We start from the raw sequence: 25,954 nt of genomic DNA, 5'->3' as shown, positions 1-25,954 counted from the left end.
AATCTTTTCTGAGATGCAAAACACAGTTCGGCTTCAACCCATGTGTCAATTCCTCCTCCAGTGTTAAACTGTGGATCATTTTTTAGATTAAGAAGATATGGCAATACTCAGGTTTTCTCTCTGCTTTGTAGCAAAGGGAAGTCAGGGGCTTTCTTTAACTTTTAGAAGTGATTTGTACTTCCTTATAGAGAGCAATTTATTTTCATACAAGTGTGATAATTTGGGGCCCATCATTTTCACCACAAACAAATTAAATAGGACAGGAGCAATAGCTAAAATAATAAAATAGCTATCTCTTTCATTACACATTTGATAACACTTTGTTTGACACACTATCAGGTAGCCCTACAAGCTGTTTAAATACTCTGAAACATATATTATACCTATTAAGTTTTTATACTGTATTGAAGATCTCTTTTTTCACATTGATTTATGCTCACCTATGAATGCATACACAGAATGTCAACATTTAAAACGAATCAATTTCTTAAAGGATTTGAGTTCATTCTGATGAAACAACCAGATTAATTACATTGTTTAAAATAGTCTGCAATCTTAATATATTATCATTTGCATCTTCCCAGATCCAAGTGTCATATCCAAATTAAGAACATGAAACAAGACATCCACACAAAAGAGACAGACCCTTTGTCCTATTATTATTTAATTAACTACTATCTAGATATGGATGAGCATTGACCTTCGTTATGAATGGTAAACAGTCCTGTGAGTTAGTCAGTAAATCAAAAATTTCAGCAGGAGGTATTTTCTTAGCAAAATCTCATTGGTTCCCTTATAGCTTATCTGTTCCTCCTGGCTACCAAAGTACAGTGCACAAAGAAAGAAGCAAAATGATTTTCCAATCCAACTCTTTTTAAAAATACGCAGCAGAAAACTTTTCTTTAAAGAAGAGCCAGCCTCATGAAGGGATTCTTGTGGTGCCTAGCCTAAGTATAATAAATACTAAGCCATCATCACAGTCTCACATTTCCTTCTATCTAGGAAGACCAGGAAGTCTGCTCTTTGTAATAGATTATCAGATATCTAGTGCTCTCAAATAAAACTGGGTATATATGTGTGAAATTTAAACAAAAAGATGTTGGACTGTTGTTTTTTAAACTAAAATACTTTATTTCTCTTTGGCTGAGAACATTAGTTATGTCTGCTGATGGCCCCCAACACACTAGACAGACCAGCTGGGCCAGACAGTACAATACACAAGAAAATAATCTGTCATATCAGACACAGTTACTTGTTCCACTGAATTCTGTTCACCTGGCCACTGAAAAGACTGTGCATTCTCAAATGAGACTGTGCCAATGGCCAGACTGGCTCAGACCGAGGGGGTGTCCCAGCAGTACTCTGCCTCCAATGACGGCTCTAGACGTGACAGCCCAAACTGAGGGCAAATACTGCCATTACCCACTTCCATGTCCTCCACTTCCAGCTATTTTCAGCCCAGAGGAGTTACTGATCCATTTATGGTTTGTCCATCTAATGACCTTCTCAGTTCTCCAGTCTGCTGCATAAACCTCTTGCATTCACAATGCTGTTTGGCAAGGAATGCCATACGAGCTCTCCATTGCATGGAGAGTATTTACACTGCACAGTCTAACTCCAGCAGATAGCATTTAAAAGAATAACTTTTTTAGTATTGGCAGATAAAGATCATGTTCCTCAAGGCATTTGTTCCTATTTATATGAGAAAGGCAATAACACTCTTCTCATATGCTGGTATAGCAACCTCTTTCAAGACTATTTTGGGGACATTCACTTGAATGTTGAATGGCTTTAAAAACTCAGTGCCCTTCTGAACAAATGTTCCTTCCTTTTGAGCTTCTAAAAATTGATTCATTCTTTTAAATCTGTTTCAACTTTTTTTTTTTTTTTCTGGGAAATGAACTTCCATGAGCTAAAGTGGCCAAGTTTGATATACCATTGAATTATCCTGCAAAGGCCCTTGCTTTCTCAGTCCATAAAGGCAAAACCTACAATATTATTAACAATTTTAGTTCTGGTCTCCACAAACGCATTATTCTGAATACCCTAGAGAACATGTTCCCTACGAAACAAAAGAATGTTCTAACAGAATAATATATATATTTAGCTCTTTAATTTTTACTAACTGTACAGATAACCGCCACAAATCTCAGGTGTTTTACCATCTTGATGATTAAATCATCTCTGTAAGTAGCAGCAAAAATTTTATAACTCTCAGGGCCTGCATCATTAAGTACTGAAAATAACTTGAAGTGCTGCGCAAAGCAAATGGTACAGTTGTAAACTCCTACAGACTCCGAGGAACCCGAAGCCCTTCCTAAGGCAGCAGCCAGTAATATTTCACATAAATAAGAAGCCAATTCTCTACTTTTTATTATCAGAACTCTAGTCATTCTGGTATTGACATGTCCAGCTCTGCATTTCTGTACCTGCATGCACTTGTATGCACCTGCACACACTGGTTGCCTAGAACAGCTCATCTCGAATTGCTGTATCTCTACCACCTCTCCCCACAACAGGCTGCAAACTAATCCACTGTCCATGAATAACAAGTTTCTCAACAGCAGCTTTTCAATACGGAGCTTGCAATCTGTCTCCCATTCACTTTGTCAAATTATGGTCCACATATCAGCCATTTGCAGCAGTGATATATCTGTCAAGCGTCAAGTACATCTCTTGCAAAGGAAAATCTTTTTTAGGATTTTTTAACTTTCAAAATGTCTAATCCCAAACATGTAAAATAATGAGTCAAATGCCAAAAATCATGAGGGTTTGGGTTTTTTTGTGTTTTTTTTTTCTTTTTTAATATGTTAATGTCCTTTCCTTTGCTTTCTGGAGCTGTTTCTAGGTCATGTTTTCAAGCTTTTCTCCAAGGCCAGAAGGGTTTCAAACATTATTAAAAAGAAAGCAACTGAGATCCTTTTGTAATTTCACGTTTAAGAAACACATTTATTGCCATCAAACTTAAATTCTGTTGAACTGACAACAAGTATCTTCAGAGATGTTTTTGATCAAATAATCCTGAAATAGGAATATTGCTTCAAACCTGTTTTCTCTAGAGTTTCATTTGCATTACTTAGGTATTTTTTTCAGATAATGAAGCTTTAATGAAAGCAGGTTGTTAGACATGGAAGAAAGTCATGACTTAACACAATCCTGAAGGACTCTACAGTATCAAAATATCTGAGGTGCAGATTATATATCTTCGTATATGTATGTGTATATCCTCACACAAACAGTGATTTTTTCACCTGAAATTTGTGAATTGCTCCCCCACAATACTGAGTTGCCTAGAAATCTTTACCGTAGAATTTTTTTTCAGTGATGAGAAGACAGTTTTTTGTGGCAACATGCACTACATATCTTCTAAGATTCTAACTGGTTTGTGATGGAAATGTTCATGAGGATTGATAAATGTAACCATTCCTGTTAATCATCATAATCTCAGCTTGTTTGTGTGGCACTCAGTAATTCGTTTTTATTTAAAGAAGAAAAGACATTCCTTTCTTTTCATAACATAATTCCTCTGTTGGGCATTATCTAAGCTCAGCATAGTGTCCTTCCTGTATTCTTTCTCTTCCATCCTTTCTGCCCTGATTAAGACTACTGAAGACTCAGCAGGAAACCCAGTGGGATTGCTCATGGTGTCTTGAAGTCACCTTTTCTTTCATTGTTTTTGCCTGTTAAACCTTGTTATGCTCATCAATCCCTCTCCCGCATCCCACTGGATTCCGAACTTTCCTTTGTCAGCACCCTTGTTTGCTCCTAATTGAGCTCCTCCTAATTTTCCCTACCCCATCCGCTTGTCCTTCCTTCCTCCCCTCACAGTTAGGCCATCTCCTCAAATGTCCTCCTTCATCCTGTGCCTGGTGCTACCCTGTGCGCCCAGGCCTGGGCATCACCATTACTGGGGTACACCCCAGATGACGAAATATTTCACGGGTGCGCTTTACTTTCAACTTGTTTCCTGTTTTCTGGGACACGCTCATGGATCACAGCCTATGTGTGTCACCACAAACTCTGTGCGATAGCTTCCACTCCGCCGGGACTGGAGACGAAGGCTCCGCTGACAGCGCGACCCACACCAGCCTCAGAGGGCTGCCAGGGCAGAGGGGTCGCCCCAACTTTGCCAAAGGTCCGCGGAAATGGGTCCAAGGGTCTCACAGAGGCACCTCAAGAGACCTGCCCGCGGCCACACCGGCACTCTGAGCCCGACCCACCCCAGGCAGCGCACCGAGCCCTCTCCCCGCCGCCCTGCGGCCCGGCCCGGCCCCGCGGCGCGGAGGGGGTGCCATAGTAACGGGCGGGGGCCGGGCGGCGCCGGGGGCCGGGCGCAGGGCGCTGCGCGAGGGCGGGGACGGCGGCGGGATGGCGGGCGCGGGAGCGCCCCCTCTCCGCGGCTCCGGGCCCCGGCGGCCGCAAATGGCTCTTCCTTCGCCGGCCCCTTTGTGTGAGGCACACTCGGAGCGGCGGCTCCGCGGAGGAGCGCGGTGCGTCCCCTGCCGCCGCCAGCCCAACCCAGCCCGGCCGGGCCGGGCCGAGCCGAGCCGAGCCGAGCAGAGCCGAGCGGCTCGGAGCGGCCGTTCCAGCGCCTGGGCGCCCCGCTCCCCCCGGGGGTGCGCGGGGGGCCCGGCTGCTGTCGCCACCTCCCCCTGAGCCCCCCCAAGGCCCTCGGTGTGGTGGGGGACCAAAATACAACTCCACCAAACCAAAGCAAATAAATAATAACAATATTAATAAAAGAAAAAAAAACAGAGAGAAAAAGAAAAGGAAAGAAAGAAAGAAAGAACGGGAAAAGAACAGAGGGAGCGAGCGAGAGGGAGGGAGGGAGAAGCGAACCAACTCCGAGACTCCCATAAAGAGCGGCACGCACGGAGCGAGCGCCCCGGTGCCGATGCGCGGGGAAAACAATAAGTACTCGAAGTTACCTGCCCTGCCGTAGAAGAAGGAGGGTTCGTGGGTTCTCTTGCAGACATCTGCAGACCGGTGCTTTTTTGGAAGAGATTTTTTTTTTCCTCTCCTCTCTCTCTCTTTACAAACCACAAACGGATGTGAGGCAGGGAAGGTGTTTGACTACTGAAGTCAGGCACCTCTTTTTTTATTCTTCTCAATCTTGTGTGTCCCCCCCCCTTCCCTCTCTCTCTCTCTCACACACACACTCACACACACACACTCTCTCACACCCCCCTTTTTGCACCTACATTAACGACCAAAAGAAAAGGAAAGGAGTTTGCTTGATGTTTTAGTGAAATGGACGTAAGATTTTATTCACCACCTCCTCAGCCTGCAGCCGCTCCTGATACGCCTTGTTTGGGACCTTCCCCCTGCCTGGACCCCTACTATTGCAACAAGGTGACTCGTGTTTTGTGTCGTCCGAGGTGTTTTATCTGTGCTGTCGGTGTGTGCTGTTGTCGCGGCGCGTTGCATGAGCGGGCGCTGCGCTCTGGCGAGCCGCGCACCAAGTTCCCCGGCGAGGCAGAGGGAGGGCAGCGGCACTTGCCGGGCTTTGGGGTTTGGGGAGCGCAGTGCCGCCCGCCGCGGAGCGGTGCCGCCGGGACACACAGCGGCTCCCCCGCAGGCACCCCAAATTAAACCCCCGGAGTAGTCTGGGGGCGGGCGGCTGGAGCGGGGGGGGGTGGGTGGGGGAGGCATTTTCCATAACATCTTTTCGGAGAAACGGCGTGGACGGGGATGTTAGTGCGGGGGACTTGAATTTCCAGGGCGCTTATTAATGAGCAAGACCGCGTCCGCCACAAACCGGCAGAAACTCTGCCCCGCAGTTCATGTGTCAAAGAGCCGAAAAGCACGTTTGTGTGTGTGTGTGTGTGTGTGTGTGACATATTTGTGTGTATACACACACACACGCACACACAGGCATACACATTTCTCTGTGTGCATAATAAGTCTGCATGGTGTTTACTAGTCGGTTTAGAACATCGGCTCCACTTTGTCCCGGCTGTGCAACTGCCTTCCCAATTTCTCTGTAACTTGATTAAACCTCTGCAAATAGGGTCAGTATCTGAGGAGAGCTAAGTTTTAGGTCCCCGAGCCTTGGGGAAGGAGGAACCGCAGAGGATACATGCGCTTAGCCCTAATCCTGTGTCCGGTTCCGAGAGTTTGGTGCTGCGATCCCGGAGCACTTTGCGTGACTTTTGCTGCCGAGAAAGGGGGCTGGGGTTCCTGCATTGTTACTGCCGCTGTAGCCTGAGCCAGCTGGTGCTTTATGTATGAACTGCACTTTCTCTGCTGCTACGGAATGGGCTTTGCACGTGAATAAAACGCTGGCCGCAGGAAATGATCGGAAAATGCGAGTTACCCCGAGCACAGCCCGGCCAAGGGGAGCAAGCCGGGAGAGAGCGATGTGTTCAAACCTGCGCGCTCGGGCTCTTGTTTGGAAGCCCGCCGTGGCAGCCCGTGGCGGGCAGCAGCAGCAGCAGCAGCAGCAGCAGCAGATGGCTTTTCGCAGCGCAAGCCCCGCCGTGCGCAGGCTCCGCGGGGCCGGCCGCGGGTGCGGAGGGCGGCGGCGGGGCGCGGTGGCCGGCGGGCCTCTGCCGCGGAGGAGTGGCCCCGGCCCAGCCCGGCCCGGCCCGGCCCGGCAAGGCGGACAGCCCGGTCCCGCGCCCCGCTATTGTCGTGACGGTCTCACGTGTCAGAGAGACGTTCCGAGCCGTCCCTTTCATCCCGGGCAGCTGCCTCGATTCAGAGATAAACAGCAAAATAGAGTGTGCTTGTGCTGAGGCGCGGAGGCTGCGGCGCCCGGGTGAAGCCCTCTCAGTTTTCAGGAAAGGTTTCCCACATGGTCGCATCTACCAATCACAACAGAAAGGACCAAATTCATCCTGGCTGCATTTCACATATACTCAATGGAGTTATAGAATCCAGGGATAAATCGGGCCCTTTGTGGTGGATGCCCCAGGATATTTCAAGAGAGATCCCAGAGGTATGACTGTTAGCGTTGTTTTAAGTAACTATTTTGCAGCATCTGGCAAACGTGCGCTATATTTTGGAAGTTTGTGCCAGGAGTGAACTTGGTTCAGCAGGAAGAGTTCAAATGCAAAGGAGCATTTATGTGTTCATTAATTTTCTCTTAGTGCTCTGAGTAATCATGAGGCTACTGCTACTTTTCATCTGTGGTTTGCTGTTATTTTCTCTATTGTCAATTTTGTAAATTGTAACAGTGAAATGTTGCCACGTGAAAAGCTTGGGCTGATATTAATGCCATAAGAACCAAAGTGTTTGAAGACCTGTTTGGCAGTGAAACTGGACAAACGTTATTAAACCTATCAATGATTTAAAGCTTCAGAAGGAAGGTAATGACTTGAATACACATTTCACTCATCATTCTTGAGATAGTGGCCAGATTTAATTTAAAAGTTAAATGCTTTGGAAAATCAGGAATTACTTTAATATATTAAATCATTTTCCAATTAAGTTCCTTAAATAATTTTTGGTGTGTTGCACTCCAAATCGAATAAATTAATTTAGAAAGTCGTTTTCAGAATTTCTTTACTAGCTGGTTAAAGCTTCTTTCAAGTCATGCCATGTATGAGGGAGCAAACTGTTCTTTTCAAATGCAAATGAGACACTCATTCTGTAGACAAGTTGCAACTCTTCTATTTCACTTTGCCTGAACTGATAATGTGCTTAAAAGTGCACAGTCATAAGACATATGTTTTATGCTTGGAAAAGACTTACCAGGAATGTTTCAATATAAGAAATCGAGTACAGAACAATTGTCTTTCTCAGATGTCTTTACCAGTGACCACTGATAACATTGAATGGACAGAGTAGATTTGCCAGGCCCCTTGGAGGTGTACATTTAGTGAAACATTTCATTTTTCACCCTTCACTCTCTCCCTTTGCCCAGCATGATTAACATTGCTGTGAAAACTTATCTGACTTGTTCTAAACATGTCATCATGTTACAGTATTGTTCTGTCACTCATTTTCAGGCTGTGTGTATTTAGGGAGTTGGAAGGGCGGGAGGCCTGCAGAGTTTTCTGTTCTGTATGTTTGGTTGAGTGTTCGCTTTTAAACTCTCCCAGGAAAGGAGATGATGGCTGGAGTGTGATGGATCCTTGTTCTGGGCCAGAATGGTGGTCTTCCTTAGGAATCTACCTGAAAAACTCATTGGGAACTCATTCAAGATCCTCTGGGTTCTTGTTTCTTGTAAAGTTAGTTAAAACTTGCTTTTGGCGCTTACTAGCAGATTTGGCCCTATTTTTCATATCTAGGTTTTGGTGGTGTTTTTCCTTTTACAAATTTTCCAGACTTTGATTGTTTACATTTGAAGTCTGCTTGAGCTGCTGGTAATTTAGAATGTATTCCACAAATACTCAGGCTTTTAAATTTTCTAGTTGTTCTGTTAGTACTGTTTTTTTTTCCCTGATCAGATGGTTGTTTGTAGCATATGAGTTCCCAGGCACATGCATGGGAGCTATTGACTGTGCATTTTTCTGTAGCCAGAGGAAAATAATGTAGATTCAAACAATCGCCTCTTATCTTACAATTTTCAGTTGGCAGGCTTTGTTTCAGAAGACTGCTTAGATCTTTATTTTATAAACCTAAAATAGCATTCTAAGCATCTTAGCCTAATATTTCTCTATCTGCTGTGAAAGCTCATTATGCTCTGCATATATTGTTATGCAGGCTTTTCCTTGTTTCTCTTGCATTACCCATGGAGAAAGAAAAGTGAAGAAACAATGCAAACAATGTTGGTTATGACAACTGTGAGAGGTATCTCTTATACAAACAGACAGAATGGACGGTATGCTTTGGTATATAGGTCAGCCTTTGAAATAACATAGTGGAGCTCTTATGCTGGACAGATTTAGAGTTGAGATTATACTGTTCACCCCTTGAAACTTGAAGCATAATTGCAGTTCAGATACGTTCAGGCTAATGTGAGTAGTCTGTTCAGTTGAAGTTTATTTTAGGAAATGTCACATTCTGTAATTGAGTTGAATTATATAAAAGAAATAACTTTGATAATCCAGGTGTCTTAATTTGATAGAATATGGCCAGTGATTTCAAGATGCTGGAAGAAGTCGGATGATAAGTTTAAATGTTTAAGTAGAGAGAAGTAAATAACAGTCTTGTGGCTTTTCCTATTGAAGTGTCACCTGCAAAGACCACTTTGATCAGTGCTGTAAGAAGGATAGGTATATTTTAATTTTCATATTTGCAACTTCACAGTGTTTTCAGATATCTGTTCACATAAAGTGCAGTTATATAATTGTAGTTTGACACAGCTAATGACAGGGATGCTGACCTCTGCCATCAGTAGGCAGAAAATAATGGTCTTTACTGCTCCAAATGGTTAGCCTTGCAGAATTATGCACTGGATTCTTCTGTGATTTGCTACCTTGTTCAAAAATACAGGAGCCTACAACTCATCTTTCTTGTATTCACTGATAGTTGTCAGTGCAGTGGAAAAATACAGCCAGGCAGCAGAGGTAAAATGATAGACTGTAGTTGTTTTTAAAAAGAGGAATACAGAGGAGAAAGGAGGGAGAGGGAAGCAAAACCTTTCAAATGAAAAAAGCAGAGTGACATTGGGTAGAAGTGGATAAGGAGATATAATACAATGCTTTGTAAGCAGGTAACAATCCCACTTGTAATCAGAATTCCATGGAGCAAAAGTGCATTTATTTATACTCAGCATTTAGAGTAATTTATTGTGTAAACTTAACCCTACCATAGAGACTACTCTAAATAAAATGTTCCATGGCTGTTTACAAAGTGTACATTATTTCCAGGGGCTTGCTTCCATCCAGTCTCTATCTCAAACTCAGAGTTGTGGCAAGCAGGCTCTCTGAAGGACAGCTCTAAAGCTGAAATACTATGTTACTGTTTTGACAGCATTTTAGATTATGCTCATATTGTTTATCCTGAACATATTTCCCCCTCCCGCTTAAAAAAAATACCTTGTCCTCTACTGGCTTAGAATCGTACTTGAAATTTGTTACTGTTTCATAAAGGAGAGATTAAACAGTTGCATTGGGGCTGACTCTTGATTTTCAAGTGTTAAGTCTTTTAGTTTCAAAAATACCACATATGAAGAACGGAAATGGTCTTTTCTTTCATATCTTAGTATGTAGTTTCAGAATTGTGGGCAAGTCTCAAGTGTGCCTCCTTAAATTCCAGTGTTTCAGAAAAGAAGTGGTCTCAATTTTAGTGGAACATAGAAAATGATTTATGTATGTGCTTTTGAGAAATCTTTCTCAAAGATTTCTATAAACCAAAGCATTTGCAGTAATTTATTTTTTTCTTTCTGCCAAATATCAGTACCCGGAGAGGAATTATGTTTTATTCTCATACCAGAACGATGTGTTTCATCTCTAGAGCATTACCCTCAATCAGCCTATCATGAGGTCTTATGAAAGAGAAGTGAAACCAGTAAATTATTAAGAATGCTGAATTAACTAAACACTACAGCACATGCAGTACCTTTGGTGTTTACATTAAACCAAAGAGGAGCTGGAGCTGTTTTTGAGAAGCTGATACTGTGAAGGACTGTGCAGTTCCAGCTTCTCTTGAGTTCGGGGTGTGTTGGGGATGATCACACTTAACCGTGAAGAACTGAGCACCCTCTGGCCCTCAGATTCCCACATCAGCAAGACTTTCTTGTCTTGCTAAAAATGTACAGAAGCATTTGAAAAATGGACTGTGTGTAAAACGCAATTTATATTTTAGCAGAGAATTGTCCTAATCATGGTAGGATTTAGATTAAAATTCTTGGATATTTAAATCCTGTATTGATGGTAGATATAAAAAAGCTTAGATGTTGGAAGTAAAAAAGCTTCCTTTTTACTTCACTCTCAGCACTGCTCAAGAGTGACCTGAAAGCACCACTTTGCGTGGTGAGAGAGTAGTCTCTGGATCAGTGCAGACCTTGGCTTCTGGAACTGACAGGAGAGGCAATTAGTGGCAGCTTTGTTTATCTTTTTGAAGAGGACACATGCTCTTTGAATGTCTAGCATGGATTTCATACAATAAAATCCTTATTTTAAATGTAAACTAAATTTAAATTTTTTGTTGTTGTTGCAGTTGGACTGTGTGATTGTTGTAGATCCCTTCCAACTGAAATAGTTTATTCTGCTGTTTTAGCTACGCAACTACGTACCAATTTTCTGCCTAAAGAATGATTTCTCATTAAAAGTGTTGAGTTATAAACTGCTTCAAAACATGGTTTATAGCAGATTCCCCAAATGACTCTTAATTATAGCAATGCTTCCAAAATACTTTGAGTCATGGAATTCTCATCAGCCCGAATGAGATTTTCTTGATCATAGTGCTTTTCCCTACAGTGTTCAGTTGGAAAATGGCAGCATTGCCTTATTCCATGGTTAGGCACAGATTATGTAGCTGTAGCAGCAGCAACAAAGTCTGCCCCTCCAAAGCAGGTGAGTGCACGTAAGGAGCTCTTGTCCCCCCTTCTAATGGAGTAGCTGCCATTTCTGTTCATTGGTAGCAATGACTTTTCAGTAGGTAAGTCATCAAATAAAACGTTTAGCTCTTGATTTAGACCTTCAAACTTAAAATTGTTTTTCAGCTGGCATCTTGGTGCAACCCATATTTGTAATGTCTGTGGTTTTGTTTTGCTTCTTATGTTTGCAGCAAGTTATTTTTAGCCTTTGAATTTCATATGGCTCTAATAATATTTATATCTTATCTTTCAATTGCACATATGCTAACACTGTTCTTGAGCTGTTCATTTAGTATTTCTCACTGGGCTGCTATTTGATTTGCTACAGACTCTTGTTGAATGGTTTCCTCCCAAGGAACACGCTGCCTTCTAAGTTGCAAAACATACTTGAATTACATGAGCATCTGACAAATCCAGGTTAGTGGAAATGTCAGAATGTTTTAGTATTCACATTCTTGACTGTTAAACCACTCTCTACCAATCAAAAGTGGCACGAGTTGGTTTTTTCAAAGGTTCTGCTGGCTAAGCATGGAAATTGAGCTGCTGTGGTAGTACTTTTGTCTCCTGCTATTGTTGTTGATGATTATGTGGTCTTAAAGGTTAAATAGAAGTTACTGTAGCTGGTATGTATTTTTGTTATATTAAGAAAATCTGCAGTGAACTCCAGTTCTTATTCTATATGCAAGAATTCAGAACTCTGAAATCAGGCAGTGATAACCTGTACTTAGGGAAATGGGTCAGTAAAGGAAGTATGAAGCCTGCAATGTGAAGTAAAAGATTTATCGAGACAGTTCCTGCTAGGAGAGAAGATTATGTAAACATTTTAATTTCTGTTGTATCTGTGCTACTCTGTACGTATATACACACATATAGATTTCTGCTTCATTGCATATATTGCTGACTTTGAAAGAAGTGAACTTACTCTGGGAATGCATAATTTCTGTCCTGTACTCTAAGTAATTGGCTTTGAAGTCATGTTCTGGTCGCAGTTGCCAAAAGTGGGTAGGTTTGTGTTCATGAATAAGAGAAAACATTTGTTTCTCCTATGATCATCGTGTTTGCATCGATCTGAAATAATAATAAATAGTAAAAGGAAAAATAATGGTGAGAAGCGATGGTAGCCTTTCAGAAACATAATTGATCATTTGGCGGACAAAGTTGTGAACATTAGTCATAGAAACCTGCAGATAGTAGAGGCTTAATATCAAAGCTAATGATTTATTTTATGTTAATGACTTTCTGCTAGGGCATAAAAGACTGCTCATAATGGACTCTCAGTGCTGTGTTCAGTTGCGAAGGCTAATGGGATAATCTTACCCAAAACTAAGCTTTTTGAAGTAAATCATGGTGTTATTTTTTCAAGTTAACTCTTGAAAATGATTCTTTAGGAACTGCTTGTAGTCTTTATAGGAAAATGGAAGGCAAATTCTTTTTTCTTCACCAGCAGTTTTCTTAATTGTATTGGAAATATCTGTGCTTTTTTTATGGTTCTGAAAAATAATATTCAAGATATGAAAGTCATTCAGTCACTTCAGTGTTTTTATCATAGGACAGTAGGTTTTTGTGAGGCACAGTTGTTTTTACAGGTTGAACAAAGGAAAAGAAGAATTATTTTTTTAGTGGCTTAGCCACTTATTAGCTAAATGACAGTAAAACTCTTAGTTTTGCATTGAGAAGTTTTTTTAAATCATGTTTACAATTAGTTATAACCAACATTATATTCCAATAAGAGATAATTTGCCTACTAAAGTTCACATAATGTGCTAATCATGTGTAGTGGTTAATAAAGGCCTCCTATCTCACTCCCCTGATGGCTATAAAAGGCTATTATGTTCATGGCAGCAGTTCAGGTACAGCTGCTGTGTGTTAATAATGCATCATTGTCCCACTAATAAACACAGCAAAGGTCAGCAACCCTGAGCACCTAAAACACCCATTCTCTTTCCAAAATATTTATTAACACCTTAATGGTGTATCTATTCATTTTGGTTAGGATTATATCAGTTAATGACCCTCACGGAATACAGTGTGCTCAGGTTTTGCAACCTACATGCTGTTGTGGGCTGCTGCACTCATCTTTCCTCCTAAACACTTTTCATCACAACTTTGTGTTGTTTTTTGAAGACTAGCATGAAGACTAATACTTCATGGTCACCTTATGATTAACTTGCTTTGTTACTTAGTTTGGCAGTTTTCATTTTTTTTCTTCGGCTAATTTAAGATTCTGTCTAGAGGCTGAATTTTCATGACTTAAGACACTTTGTAGAAATTCTGTGTGCTAAAAAATTATGTGACTGTGTAACAGATATTGACACATGCATGCACAGAGACATACATGTGTGTACATGGGCACTACTTTCTCTCGGTTCCATGCATAATTTTATACTAGTTACTTATGTTTTCCTTTTTAGCATAGATTGCTGTATTCATAAAGGTTTTTTAAAATGCATTTTCTACAGACAAAGAACATACTCACATGGGATTTCCATTTTGCCAGGGAAACATGCAAATCAATAGGCCAGCACTTATCTACATTAAAATTAGGTACACTGTAATTTATGGGTGTAGTGATATTGTATTTGTCTTGCATAGCCTCAGATATTCTTTAACGTAGCCTGATTCTGTGTCTGTAGAGAAAAGCAAAAGTGTTAATTGAACAAAATCTCATTTTCTCATCTTGTAGTATTGTCTTTTGTTATCTGTTACTCATTTTGAAAGCCTGATTTTTTTTCCTTGTGCTGTGTGATTTACAAACAAATGTTTAGAGGGCAGAAAATACTATTGCATTTCCATCAAGAGCAATGAAAAAGCTTAACTAGCTCAAGGGTTTCTTTTTGGGGTAGCACATAGCCTCAGCGACACATTTGTCATGCTTTAAATATATAACACATACAATAAAATATGTACAGGCACAGTTGTGATATATGTAGTGTTTGGCTCCATTGCTATTGTTTGTAGTCTCTACGGTTGTCATACATTGTTCTTTGCACATCATACCATTACAGCAGAATTTGACACAATTTCTAGCTTTCAGTCCTGCACCATTTTCATTGCACAATATACATGAGTTTGACAGGGTGTGTTGAGGACAACTCTGGCAAGCAATTGATATTTTGAAGTGGCAAGCGTTTCAGCAGCTGCCTGCTTGTGAAAAAGGAATGATAAGGTATACTGTATTGTTAGTTTCAGGCAAAGCATTAAGGTTTAAGCTCTGTAAAAATGTACACATTATTCGTCAGTGGTGAAGCAAGCCTTTTATGTTTTTTAGAGCTTAGCTCTCTGGCTGATGTGAACTAGAATGACATTGGTTTAATGGTCAGTAAATGAATAGGAGTACTTTGAATTTGAACCACTGCCAATTTTGCACCGACAAAGAGACTGACAAAAGAAAGATTTTATGTGAAAGCAAAGCACAAGCAATGTTTGGGGAGGTGGGGAGAGGGGCAGAGGAGCCCAACAGAAATATTCTCTAACACAGCCTTGTAATGATTCTAAAATTGTTAAAACACATCCATTTTGCATGGCTCATCGGCTACAAACCTAAGCTGTTTCATCTAATGTTCTTTAAAACCTGTTGTATACACACAGTCTTTTAGAATATATTCATATGGAATTTACAGTGTGTTTTTCTAAATACCACACTGTGCCCTGGAGGCCTGCTGGCAGAACATCAGAGTTGTCCACTGCTGGAGTTCCCAAGTCTCTCTCTATCTGGTAGTGGGAAATTGTAGTTTAATCAGTTATGGCACTTTCAGTGTGTAACATTCATTAGTAAGGCAATTTGTCATGACTGTTAATAGTCAGGATGCATCTGCTCTCTCTTCAGTTATGGAGTGTGATAAGCAAGAGGGCAAATATTTCAATATTTAATAATATTAGCATGTTTGAAAACTGTAATTCAAGGTTAGTGCTCAAAACACAAACATGAGATTATTGACAATCAATGTATTTTTACTGGTTTTACCTTTACAGAGTGGATTTGAAAGTACCCTAATGCTCTTACAACTTCTGTGTTACGTGACTTGGTATTAAAAAGTAAATGTTAGCATCTTCAATATTTATCAAAGACTTTTCTTCTGTTTTTCTTTGTAAATTGAAAGGTAGGATATTTTCACGGAGTTGCAAATACCTATAATTATTTTCCAGTGTATCAGTAATAAATTGTTCACAGTATCATTTTTGGCAGTAGCAGACCTTTTTCAGTGTTAGTTTTGTGTCTGGGCAGCTTATAATGTCATGTTATAAAAGATATTCGATGCCTACCAAATAGACAACATGCAATTAGAATAATGTTCTCTTCTCACTAAAAACCAGCTTGTAATCATTGTTCATTGTTCTAAATATGAAAGGATAAATTGTTTCCTACAGCCAAGAAAGGTTAGAGAGGGGTTTTTTTCACATATATCTGATAACCCTCATGTATTACATAATATGATAGCTTCACACACAATAGCTTTGTGACACATTTTAATTTTTAATGAAAAGCCCCCAAAATTTTAACATAATTATTTCTTTAGAAACCGAGCCCAATCTTGGTAAAATCCGTTCTTGCTAGTAACAAAAGCTGTTACTGTTTAAGTTCCTGTTCAGCAGTTAGTTGGTACGCTTCACTGGATGTTGTCAAAAAGGCTTTTCTCTTGATTGACAACCCTGTAGGAATGTGAATGGAGATTTTAATTGCATATCATGTGTGCATATCAGAATGAGTAGATTCACTGACTCTGCTTAGCTCTGTATCTCTACAGGTCAGCCATGCCAAAACACTTCTTTTTTTAATAAGCAATTGATATATTTTCCAATGAGAGAGAAAACGGGCATACAAGTGAAGAAGCCAGTGTAAAGCAAAAGGCTCCTGTGAATTTTTAAGAAAAATGTGTGCAATAAATTTTTAACACAATTCTGAGGTGTTTTGATGATGTAAATTCATATCAAGTCTACACTGACCAAAGACTGCTAGAAGTGTCTTTATCTATTTCTCTCTACTTCTTCTTTTTTTTTTTTTTGTTAATTTTCAAGAGTACTTTGAGCAAAATCAGTTAAAAAAAAAAAGAAGCAAAGTGAGTGGAAAAATTTACTGAGGCAGGCTGCCCTTGAGTCTTGTCCCCTTATAGAGACAAGGGGAAGTGATGGGAGTTTTCATTTCTATTGAGAACTAGTGGGGTTTCTTCTTTATAGTGTATTTGATGCACACTTTTTGGGGCAACACTGTTCATTTAGGGGGAGATTTATCTTGATAAGGATCTCAGTTTTAACTCTGATACTAAAACCAAGTTCTGATATCAACTGTAATGCAACTTAAATAATTTTTTTCCTTAAGAACAGTAAATGATACATCACTAGAAAACAACTCTGCTAAACAGATCTCATTAATTTTCATAACCAAGAACATAAAAATATCAAAGCCAAATATTTGTTATAATGAATAATAATTATATGTCAATATCTTAAATTAGATTCCAGATTTCATTTTGTATCAAAAACCATAGTATTGGTTGTATTCTTTTTAAAGCTCACAAAGCATCAGTAGCTGAAAGCACAGCTACAAGACAGTTGTGAGGAACTTTTAGCTGAGTTTGTGTTTTGTTCCAGTACAGGGACATGAAAATCTAAAGGAGGATGACAGTTGCATTTTTCTGTGAGGACCCCTGGGAAGGAATTGTTACTTAGTAACAAAGTTTCTTTCCTCTTTTCTCCTGATTTGTTTTGAATGAAAAGCAAATTTTGCTCTTTCACTCTTTGTGTAAGGCCAGCCTGACTTTCAGGTTATATTTGTGTAAGAAGTGTAGGAAGAAAGGATGCTCACCAGTTGTTGAAAGCACATGGAATGCTCTGACAACATGCTGGCACTTTTATAGAGCCTATTTTCTCCTGTGCTGGGTTAAAGTGGATCTCATCCAACTGCAGCTTGAACATCAGTAAATCTGCAAGAGTACTTAAAATAAGTGAACACCTTAAGAAGAAAATCAGTGAGATTTACTTTATTTCTAATGAAGCAGATCACTTCTGACGTAATATATGACATTGGTGTATGGTTGGATCTACTAGAGTCTGACACTGCTATGGGTTGCCAAGATTTGTGAGTAAAAAATAGAGCACCAGATCCACAAGAGTCAAGAAAAAATTCCAGATTTTGAAACTTTAATCCTGTATGAAATGAAGAATTTAAAATTTTTTTATCAATGTTGAGGAAAGAATCAACTTAGATTTTGCAACATTAAATACCAGAGCCATTTTTGTAAATCACTATGGTAGCCCTTGAAGTTTAAAAATTTCAACATTGATGTCATCAGGACTTAATTTTTCAGGACTTTGTTAGGTTACAAAGTCAGGCACTTTAATGCTGGGAATGACAGATTTAAGGATGTCTTGATTTTGCTTTTTAATATGTTTTCATTGGCAGGAATCTGAGCAAAACAGAGGATATGGGATGAATGATCATGCCATTACAACTTTATCATTAATGCAGTTGCAAATTGCACCACAGTAAAACTTTCAGGCAGCCTCAAGTTTGTATTTTTACATTTTGATCACATGACTTTCTAACCCAAATAATATTGTTTCAGAAGAAATTTTTTTTTGTGTTTTGCTGATTCATTTGATCATGTCCATGTCATTCATTCCTATTGTCTCTGAGGAGTGTCTGAGTCTTTTCAGCATTGCCGCACAGATTTTTCTGCTGCAGAGTTAATTCCTTTTTAGTAGCAGAGAGAATTTTGTTATGGTGAATGAAGTGAGGACCAAGTCTTGGTGTGGCTAGGAAGGTCTTGGGCTCTCTCTTATCAATCCTTTCTTTCTGATGCTTTGGTGCAGGCTGTCATGACTCATGCATTACATTCTATGGGTTTTGGATTGAGCATGAGAATACCTGTGTTATTATTTTGTCACAATGCCCCCATTTTGGGATGAGGAACTCAAGCATAAGTTAAGGCCTTACTATTTTCTAAACTTTATCTCTGAACAAAAGGCACTTCTCTATCTCAGTATCTTTTCTTCTGCTGAATTCAAAAGATGTCCTGCAGATAGTGGAGCTGGTTGAATTTCCTTAAGGCTAAAAGTTCTCCAACTCTAAATACAGATACTGTGACCAAAATTGCAGTTATATGTACTATAGTTAAACCTACAATTGTAAGTAAGAAAAAGCCTATTGTGCATGTATTTATTATCATATATATAGTTACTATGCTTATGGAAATAATTAAAGAGGTATCTGTTAAATATATGCTTATACTAAACTTTCTAAATTTGTATAAATTATTTCAGTTCTAGTAAAACCAGGGGATTTAGTTTAAAAATCGTTAGGGCTCATCCTATAACATTCTTTTTTGGAGATAGAGAAGAGTCCATGTATATAATAATAAAAGCTCAGAGAAATGACATTTTTGAAAAGGAAAAAAAAAATGTTGCTCAGCAGAATCCATTGCCCTTTTAAGAATGCTTTCTCAGACAGAGAACTTTCTCAAACAGAACACTACAGTGAAAGTACTAAAGTAGCATTCTCAAACTTGGCTGTGGTTTTATTAACTCTTTTCAGAAATTCAAAATTTAAATGTTAATATTTACTGCAAAGTAAAATAATTCTGGATTTAGGAGGAGTTTAGAAGGCTTTGGCTGGAGCAGATGACTGCAGACTTTGTAGGAACAAGTTTATTACAGAGCCCTTAACCTGCTGCTTCCTACATGGTTCTCTTGGATTCTAGCAATGCTGGAAGCTCTTTGTTAGAGGTGTAAACATATTCTGAAGCAATGGGGCACATTGATGTACCAGGCCTGGAAGTTAATTTTCTACCATTTTCCACTCATCAAAATCTTTCCTTATTACTACTGAGCTTGTAATGGACCTGTACAAAGATTAGTAGTTAAAAAAAAAATCACAGAATATTCTGAATTGGAGAGGGTCATAATCTTCAGGCCCTACTATCCTGGGCAAGGATGAAATGTTTTGAGGAAACTTGGGCTTTTCACACACACTGGTAGTGAGTGTTCAGTCAAGTGTGGGAGAGGAGAGCAGAGAAGGGGAGCACTGAGTGTTTCAGGAACTCATGTAAGCAAAAGAGCTGTATCTGTGGTCCTTCATGCTGGTTCAAGAATGTGTTTGTATTTCACCATCACTGAATACCACTTTCTGTTCTGCCAAGACCCTCCTTTCTCCCTTTATGTTTTGAGTATTCACCCTACACAGAGGCTGAACTTTGAAAAGACAGGTGAATTGCAACTTTTCTTCTAGAAAAGAAGGAAATATGGAGATCTTCTGTAGAAAGAAGATTTTCTGACTGGTCTTGGTTATACCTGGATACCATTTCCATCAGTATGGACACCTAAACTATCTCCAGGAAAAACTGACCAGCTGACTCTTAGATGAATAGGGACATCACCAGAGGGTCCTGAAGTACCTGTACTGATAGTGGAGACAGACTAATTTTCACCCTGAGTTCTTTGGGATGAATCAAAAATCTCAGGTTCACAGACCTGGTGTGACAACATGTCTGCTTTAAGGAAAACAGACAAATTCAGATTTAAATGGCAGCAGGACTATTAGGATCAGGACAAATCAGCTGAAGTAGTGCTGGCTGATGTTAAAAGTCATGTGCATGTGGGTTTGCAGAAGTCTTTGTGGTACAGGTATTGCTTTTTCTGTGAACTTGCATGACTCTAGGCAATGTTTGCTGGCTGATGGGATAAACTCGTCATGCTGTAGGAGTTTCCTTGGGAAGTGCTTTTTGTCTTAGTCTATGAAATGTCATATTAGCTATTCCACTGCTGCATTCATCTGCTGCTTTCCTCACTCATGTTCTGTAGAAAGTCCTGACCTCCTGCAAGAGACTGATTTACCATTTCCTACCTGGAATTTTCTTTTAAGAAGGTACAATCCAAAATATCAGGAAATCCTTTTTTTTTGGCCATTATACAGATGAGATCTCATAAGAGAAACTGGGAAAAGTAGTATAACCAAAAATGTATCATGTTGAGATAAAGCGCAGAAAGAGCAGTTTCCGAAAATGGATGTAGAGATTCTTCAACACAAATTTATTGTGGAGTAGAACTAGAGAAACACTATGAGATGCTATGTCATCTCCTGTCCCATTCCCCATACCCCTTCCTCCTCCATTTCTGAAAAAAATCACTCTTCTCCACAACATAATTTGTTATCTCATAACTAGGATGAGAACCTTTTTCTTCCTCAACAGCAGATCTTATTTCTGTCCTTATCTGGTGGTTCAATAACTTATGCCTCTAGCCCTTAAAAAAAAAATAATTCGGATGAGTTTGAAGTACAAGGAGCAGACCGCTCAGATATGTGAATTCTTTTCCCTTCAGGGCCACTCCACAGTACTCCATAAAGATTCTTATACTATTTGGATTTTGGTTTTCCCTTTTCTTGAGGTTGACTATTTAGCTGAGAAACTGGCAAAAAAAAATCTGCTACACAGAAATAGTTAAAAAGAATTAGCCTAAGATTATTAACCACACAAGTGCTGAAGGACTTGAAAGGTCTTGTTTATACCCATAAAAGTAGAGAAGAGAAAGGTAAGAATTAGAGCTGGAATTCCATATTTAGTTTGAAATTTCTAGTGATGGCAAAATATTTTGTATATAGGATTATTACTTTTTGGCAAGCCCTGCTATATCTAAACACTTTTGGGTGGGCTAAGGATGAAGTTTCATTTTAACTCTTAACTTAAAGAATTTCCTTGCTTTGTGGTTTTAGATTATATTAACATTTCATAAGCATCAGTTTCTATGGTACAGTTCCTTTGTAGAAGATACTGGTTTTACATAGAAGTAGTGCTAAGTCTGTTGCCTTAGATTTTACAAGATAAACTTCATTATATTTGTCCTGACAAAGATTTGTATCATCTAGGATACAGAACTGTGACAAGATGTTTGTGAAAGAATTAAACAAACCTTGTATTTTCTTACCATTTTTTTCCCATTATCCTAGGAAGTAATGCCACCATGTGAAAAACTTTACCCTCTTGGTGCTTTATTATATGGGCTGAAATACACTCGTGAATATCTGATTACATTCTGTGTGCACCACTTGTATAGGACTGCCAGTGTCTGTCACCAGTCCTGCCCTTAATACAGCTCCCCATGCTTAGTGTCTTGTATTTAGGCTCAGTGCAGCACAAGTACAAAGCTGCTGCATTTTAGTGTTGAATTTTTAATATGTTTCATCCTTTTTAATGATTTTCTTACTGAACAGAATTGGACTTTATTTTTGCAGATACCACTGTATTTGGAAAAGTCCCCATTCTTTCCTCCCTTGAAGTGTTTATAGTACATTGTGTACTTCTCCATGTATCCAAGTCTCCAAATTAGTTCTCTGTGTATCTGAGTCTCCAAATTAGTTTGCATCACCTCTGTTATAAAACTCCTTTTTTTACACCACTACACTGAAATTGCCTTTCATATTCAGTGTAACCTATGAATTGGTCCTGCAAGTGAGTCATTCCAAGGTTGTTATTCTTCCCTTATAACTATATTTAATAGAAAATACTGTGCTCTATGTTATGTCCATCTTGCTCAGATGGAACAGTGTCTGAGATGGAAAAGCAGAATGCAATATCAGAATACATTTAAATGTAATAACATCTCTGAAAAATTCTTTTTATTGTACAGAAATAACAGCTCCTCTGCCATTATCACTGCTTTGGCTTTTAGAGCCTTGTGGTATCAGAGTATTTCAGTGACTGGCTTGGCCTTGCAGCTTTTACCCTAGGAAAAATGCTGCTGATGTCCAGAGGAATTTTGCATTCTTCAAGGACTGTGATTTGGCCTCTGGTGGGCTATATAGCCCTGTCTTAGGAACCCTTTTTCCCTGCATAAAACGTTACATAAAATTTAGTGGTTTATCTATCCTGCACATTTGTTCTATTAACAAAATGATACACCTGGGGTTAATTTTCAAGATTATTGCATTTTATACTTACTGACCCTAAAGATATCTTACTGAGAACATTAAATTCATTTTCTACTGAGTGTTGTTTTTCCTATAAGTACATTAACCCAGTATTAGCTATCACACTTACAAGATCACATTTTATCTGGTCTTCCTGCAGTTGCAAAACTGTGGCTGAAGTCCATTTGAATTACTCTTTCCTCCAAAAATAATCAGTTAGTTGTATTTTCCCTGTGTAGTGGGTCAATTCAAAGGGAATTTCATTAGTAAGACAGAGGCCCACACAAGCTGTTCATCTGGAGTAAGAAGCAAATGCACAAACCCACAAACCTGCTGCCTCACTGCAGTAGTCCCTGTAGGACTCCCTCCAGGTCCTTTTCCTGTTAAGTAGGATAAAGAGTTTTGGTAGTTGTAAGGGAACTTGCACTTAACTTCAGTAGCTGAGGAAAACTCATGCCAGAAGTCTTGTTTTTGTTGTAAAATAATTACACATCTTTCCATCCACATGTTCTCACCGGATCTTTCGGAAACATGTGACTCACACTAGGCTGTGAGGCTCTCGCAGTGTGATTCAGGCTGCTGCCTGCCTGGGACATCTCGAAGACCAACTGTTACTACTTGTAAAAATTTGCTTTTAATGTTTCCTTTAAATCCCCATTTCAAAATTCAAAATCCTTGCATAAGTAGATACATGTAATTAAAGAATCAGTGTATTTTCCTGATACAGGGAATTTGTTCACTGTTCCTTTGATCTCTTTCTTGACCTTGTTCTATGTTACAGTTTTGTTGCCATGATCTACAGCAGACTGTGGGTGTGGTTGAGTGCTGGGTGATGTGAATTTATGCTACTCTGCCTGGTGTATAGTAGCATTCCATGCAGATACTTCCATGCCCACACAGGATGCCTTTATGGAACGATACTCTGCTTTGAAAGCAAATGGACATAACAGCTTTCTGCTCTTTCATACTAAGTTCTTGTTATAACTGGAGATCTACTCTGGTTTGTTATGTGTCTGCAAAGAGGGGACAATTCACATTAAGTTACAATTTAAAATGGATTTTAGCCAGTTCTGAGACTGCACCCTAAAGTTACATGGGGATTTTTCAAAACGGAGGATGTGCTTCAAATTCATATGGGTGCTAATGTGTTTCTGTGTGCAAATCCCATGTCTACGTGTACCTTAGGCATATTTTGAAAATAACCTATATATGCACTATTAGTGCAGATAATTCAAGAATGAAGCATCCTAAAATTCACCAGTGGATGTGATTCCAATGACAAGCAGTTCTGCTTAAAAAGTGAGATTGAACATGCTTCAGCGTTGGCAGGCTTGGCTAACTGGAGTGTATAGCAACCATTCTAGTTTGCAGTAGTTCTAAGTCTGGCTTTAAAAGTGTTTCAGGAATCATTTTGAAGTAGAAATCTGAGAATATGAGATACACAGAAGGAAATGTTTCTGTCTGTCATGAAAAATCTGTATCTAGCTAGAGGCTGCAATGATTGTGAAGAATGATAGTATCTCAGATATGCAGTATGCATTTTTGACTGTCAAAATTTGCATATATTTAATGCATTGAACTGTTTTAAAAACAGTATTCTTAGAATACTTGTCAAAATATTTTCTATAATGGATGAATTTAAATCTAATTAGCATATTCATGTTTTAAACTTATTGGCATTTTTTTGTCCAAAGAAGTGCATAATTTATACTCATATATAAATATCTCATACATACTATATTCAGAGGTAGCATATAGCTCAGGTTTAAATTGAACTTGGGTGATGTTCAGTCTTAATACGTCTTACTCATCGATACAACTTTCTGTATTTGTTCATCAATATTCTCTGAAAGAAGAGGATAAATGTTTTATGCCTACAACCTATCTCTTATAGCTGAGGTTTTTAATGGTGGATTAAAAAAATTGAGGTAAAGCTGCCTCAGATACTTGTTTTGTGCAAAACTTGTTCTGTGTGTGCAACACTTAAAAATAAAGGTGCAAGAGCAAATAGTTTAGATGTCAGGTAAGATGACATCTGTATAAGCTCTCTGCTGAGTTCTGAGTAATCTTTTGTTAGTTCCCCCAATAACTCAGTCTAATCTAATACAGGGATGTAAGCGATATCATGTAATAGGTTTTTGGAATCAATAAATATGCCAAGGTTTTGAATTACTAGCAGTGTAGATGTGGCTGATAAGCTCAATTGTTGGAAAACTGATCCCATAAAAGTGAAAAGTGAGATCTTTAAAAGAAAAAAATCAGATAAAAGCCAAATCTTTTATGAAACAGAAATAAAATGTGGCCAAGTTCTACATTGCACAAATTTGGGCAAATAAGTAATGATATGATAGAAAGAAATATGCAGGTTTAGCAGTGATATTGTTCAGGATCCAGGTTGTTAACAATTGATAAACAAGAATTCTGGGTTAAAGAAATGTGATATCAGTTTTCTCAATCTTCACATAATCTTCCAGAAACTGCCTTGGTGTTAATATTTAAATTAGAGACTTAGATGTGATTGTGCCAAAGGTCTGTTTTCTAAAGCTTAAGTACAGGCAAATCTTTGGGATAGGAATCCTCCATAAAACTGGCATGGATGGTTTAGCAGTAGAGATAGGTAACACACGTTTCCTCAAAGTATCCTTTTCTTTGTTCATCTGGCCTGCCAGTGTGCCTTAGTTTGTGACTGCCAAGCATCTAAAATTAATGTAACATCTTATTAAAAAGATGGTGAAGTTTATGCATGGTATGCTAAGCTTGTGCGTAACCAATGGTACATAAATTCCATATTGAAGGCATCTATGTGTAGCAATGATTTTTCTAATGTTAAACACCTGGGATTTCTGGTGTGAGCTACTGGTCTTCCTTGGCTGAGGTTCCTTGTTGTAACATCCCATTCTTTACTGGATGTGGATTGTACTGTGGGGCTTTTTCTCCACTGTTCACCAATGAGTTCACCATCTGTTCCATGGATGCTGGTACTTCTGTGTGGGTGATTTTATTTGTACCAGTGCACGATGTGGAGGCTGACTGAGAGGGGAGCTGTTGGGATTGTGTGTGTTGTCTGTGCATTTGTTGTGGAGAATGGATAACAGTTCCTCCACGGTAGTACGTGTATTTTACTGGAAACTGTGTGTATAGTGGCATTCGTAGCACTGAGACATATCTAATGAAGATAATATATTTTGTAACTTTGGCTGTTTTGGTTCGGTACTCATCATTTATTTATATGCTGGTAGCATTCATATTTAGTGCTGTTTAAATTAATAACACTATATTTAGTAAATATGAACTATAATCATTGTGCTATTTAATTTGGGTCTAATAAGTACTTGCCAGACTAATGTGTAGTCATGTAGTTGGGCAGATGTACAAAAATGTCATTAACTTGTTTTGATTTGCGGACAGTGATGTATGTGGCAATGTCTGTGAATACTCCTGCTTTTCTTACACCACAGCTACCTCATTTGCCAAATATGGCTATGATCCTTTGTCCATGTTAATTGAGAATGGCATCCTTATTCATCATGTGCAGGGTTTTTTTTCAGCCATTAAAATGCTGTCCAAAGACTACTCAACTGAGGAAAACTACAGAATAATACAGAGTGCTTGTTTATCTGTTGTTG

The 25,954-nt window shown here is 39.1% G+C and overlaps 1 protein-coding gene across 3 annotated transcripts in view; it reads left to right on the top strand.

The window, feature by feature from the left end:
• Positions 1 to 4,867: 4,867 nt before the first annotated feature.
• The window catches only part of TOX (thymocyte selection associated high mobility group box), a 224,964-nt gene continuing 203,877 nt past the window's right edge, over positions 4,868 to 25,954 (top strand). For 2 of the 3 annotated variants that reach the window (XM_014264592.3, XM_014264586.3), the window contains exon 1: positions 6,648 to 6,940. In XM_014264592.3, coding sequence (XP_014120067.2) covers positions 6,797 to 6,940 — 144 coding nt within the window. In that variant the 5' untranslated portion in view covers positions 6,648 to 6,796. Of the gene's footprint in view, positions 5,353 to 6,647; positions 6,941 to 25,954 lie in introns of those variants that run through there. The other variant, XM_005479326.4, reaches the window with a different exon arrangement.

The sequence above is a fragment of the Zonotrichia albicollis genome, chromosome 1, assembly GCF_047830755.1.
Source record: "Zonotrichia albicollis isolate bZonAlb1 chromosome 1, bZonAlb1.hap1, whole genome shotgun sequence".
Lineage (NCBI taxonomy): Eukaryota > Metazoa > Chordata > Aves > Passeriformes > Passerellidae > Zonotrichia > Zonotrichia albicollis.
This window is presented reverse-complemented; position numbering and strand designations above follow the sequence as displayed.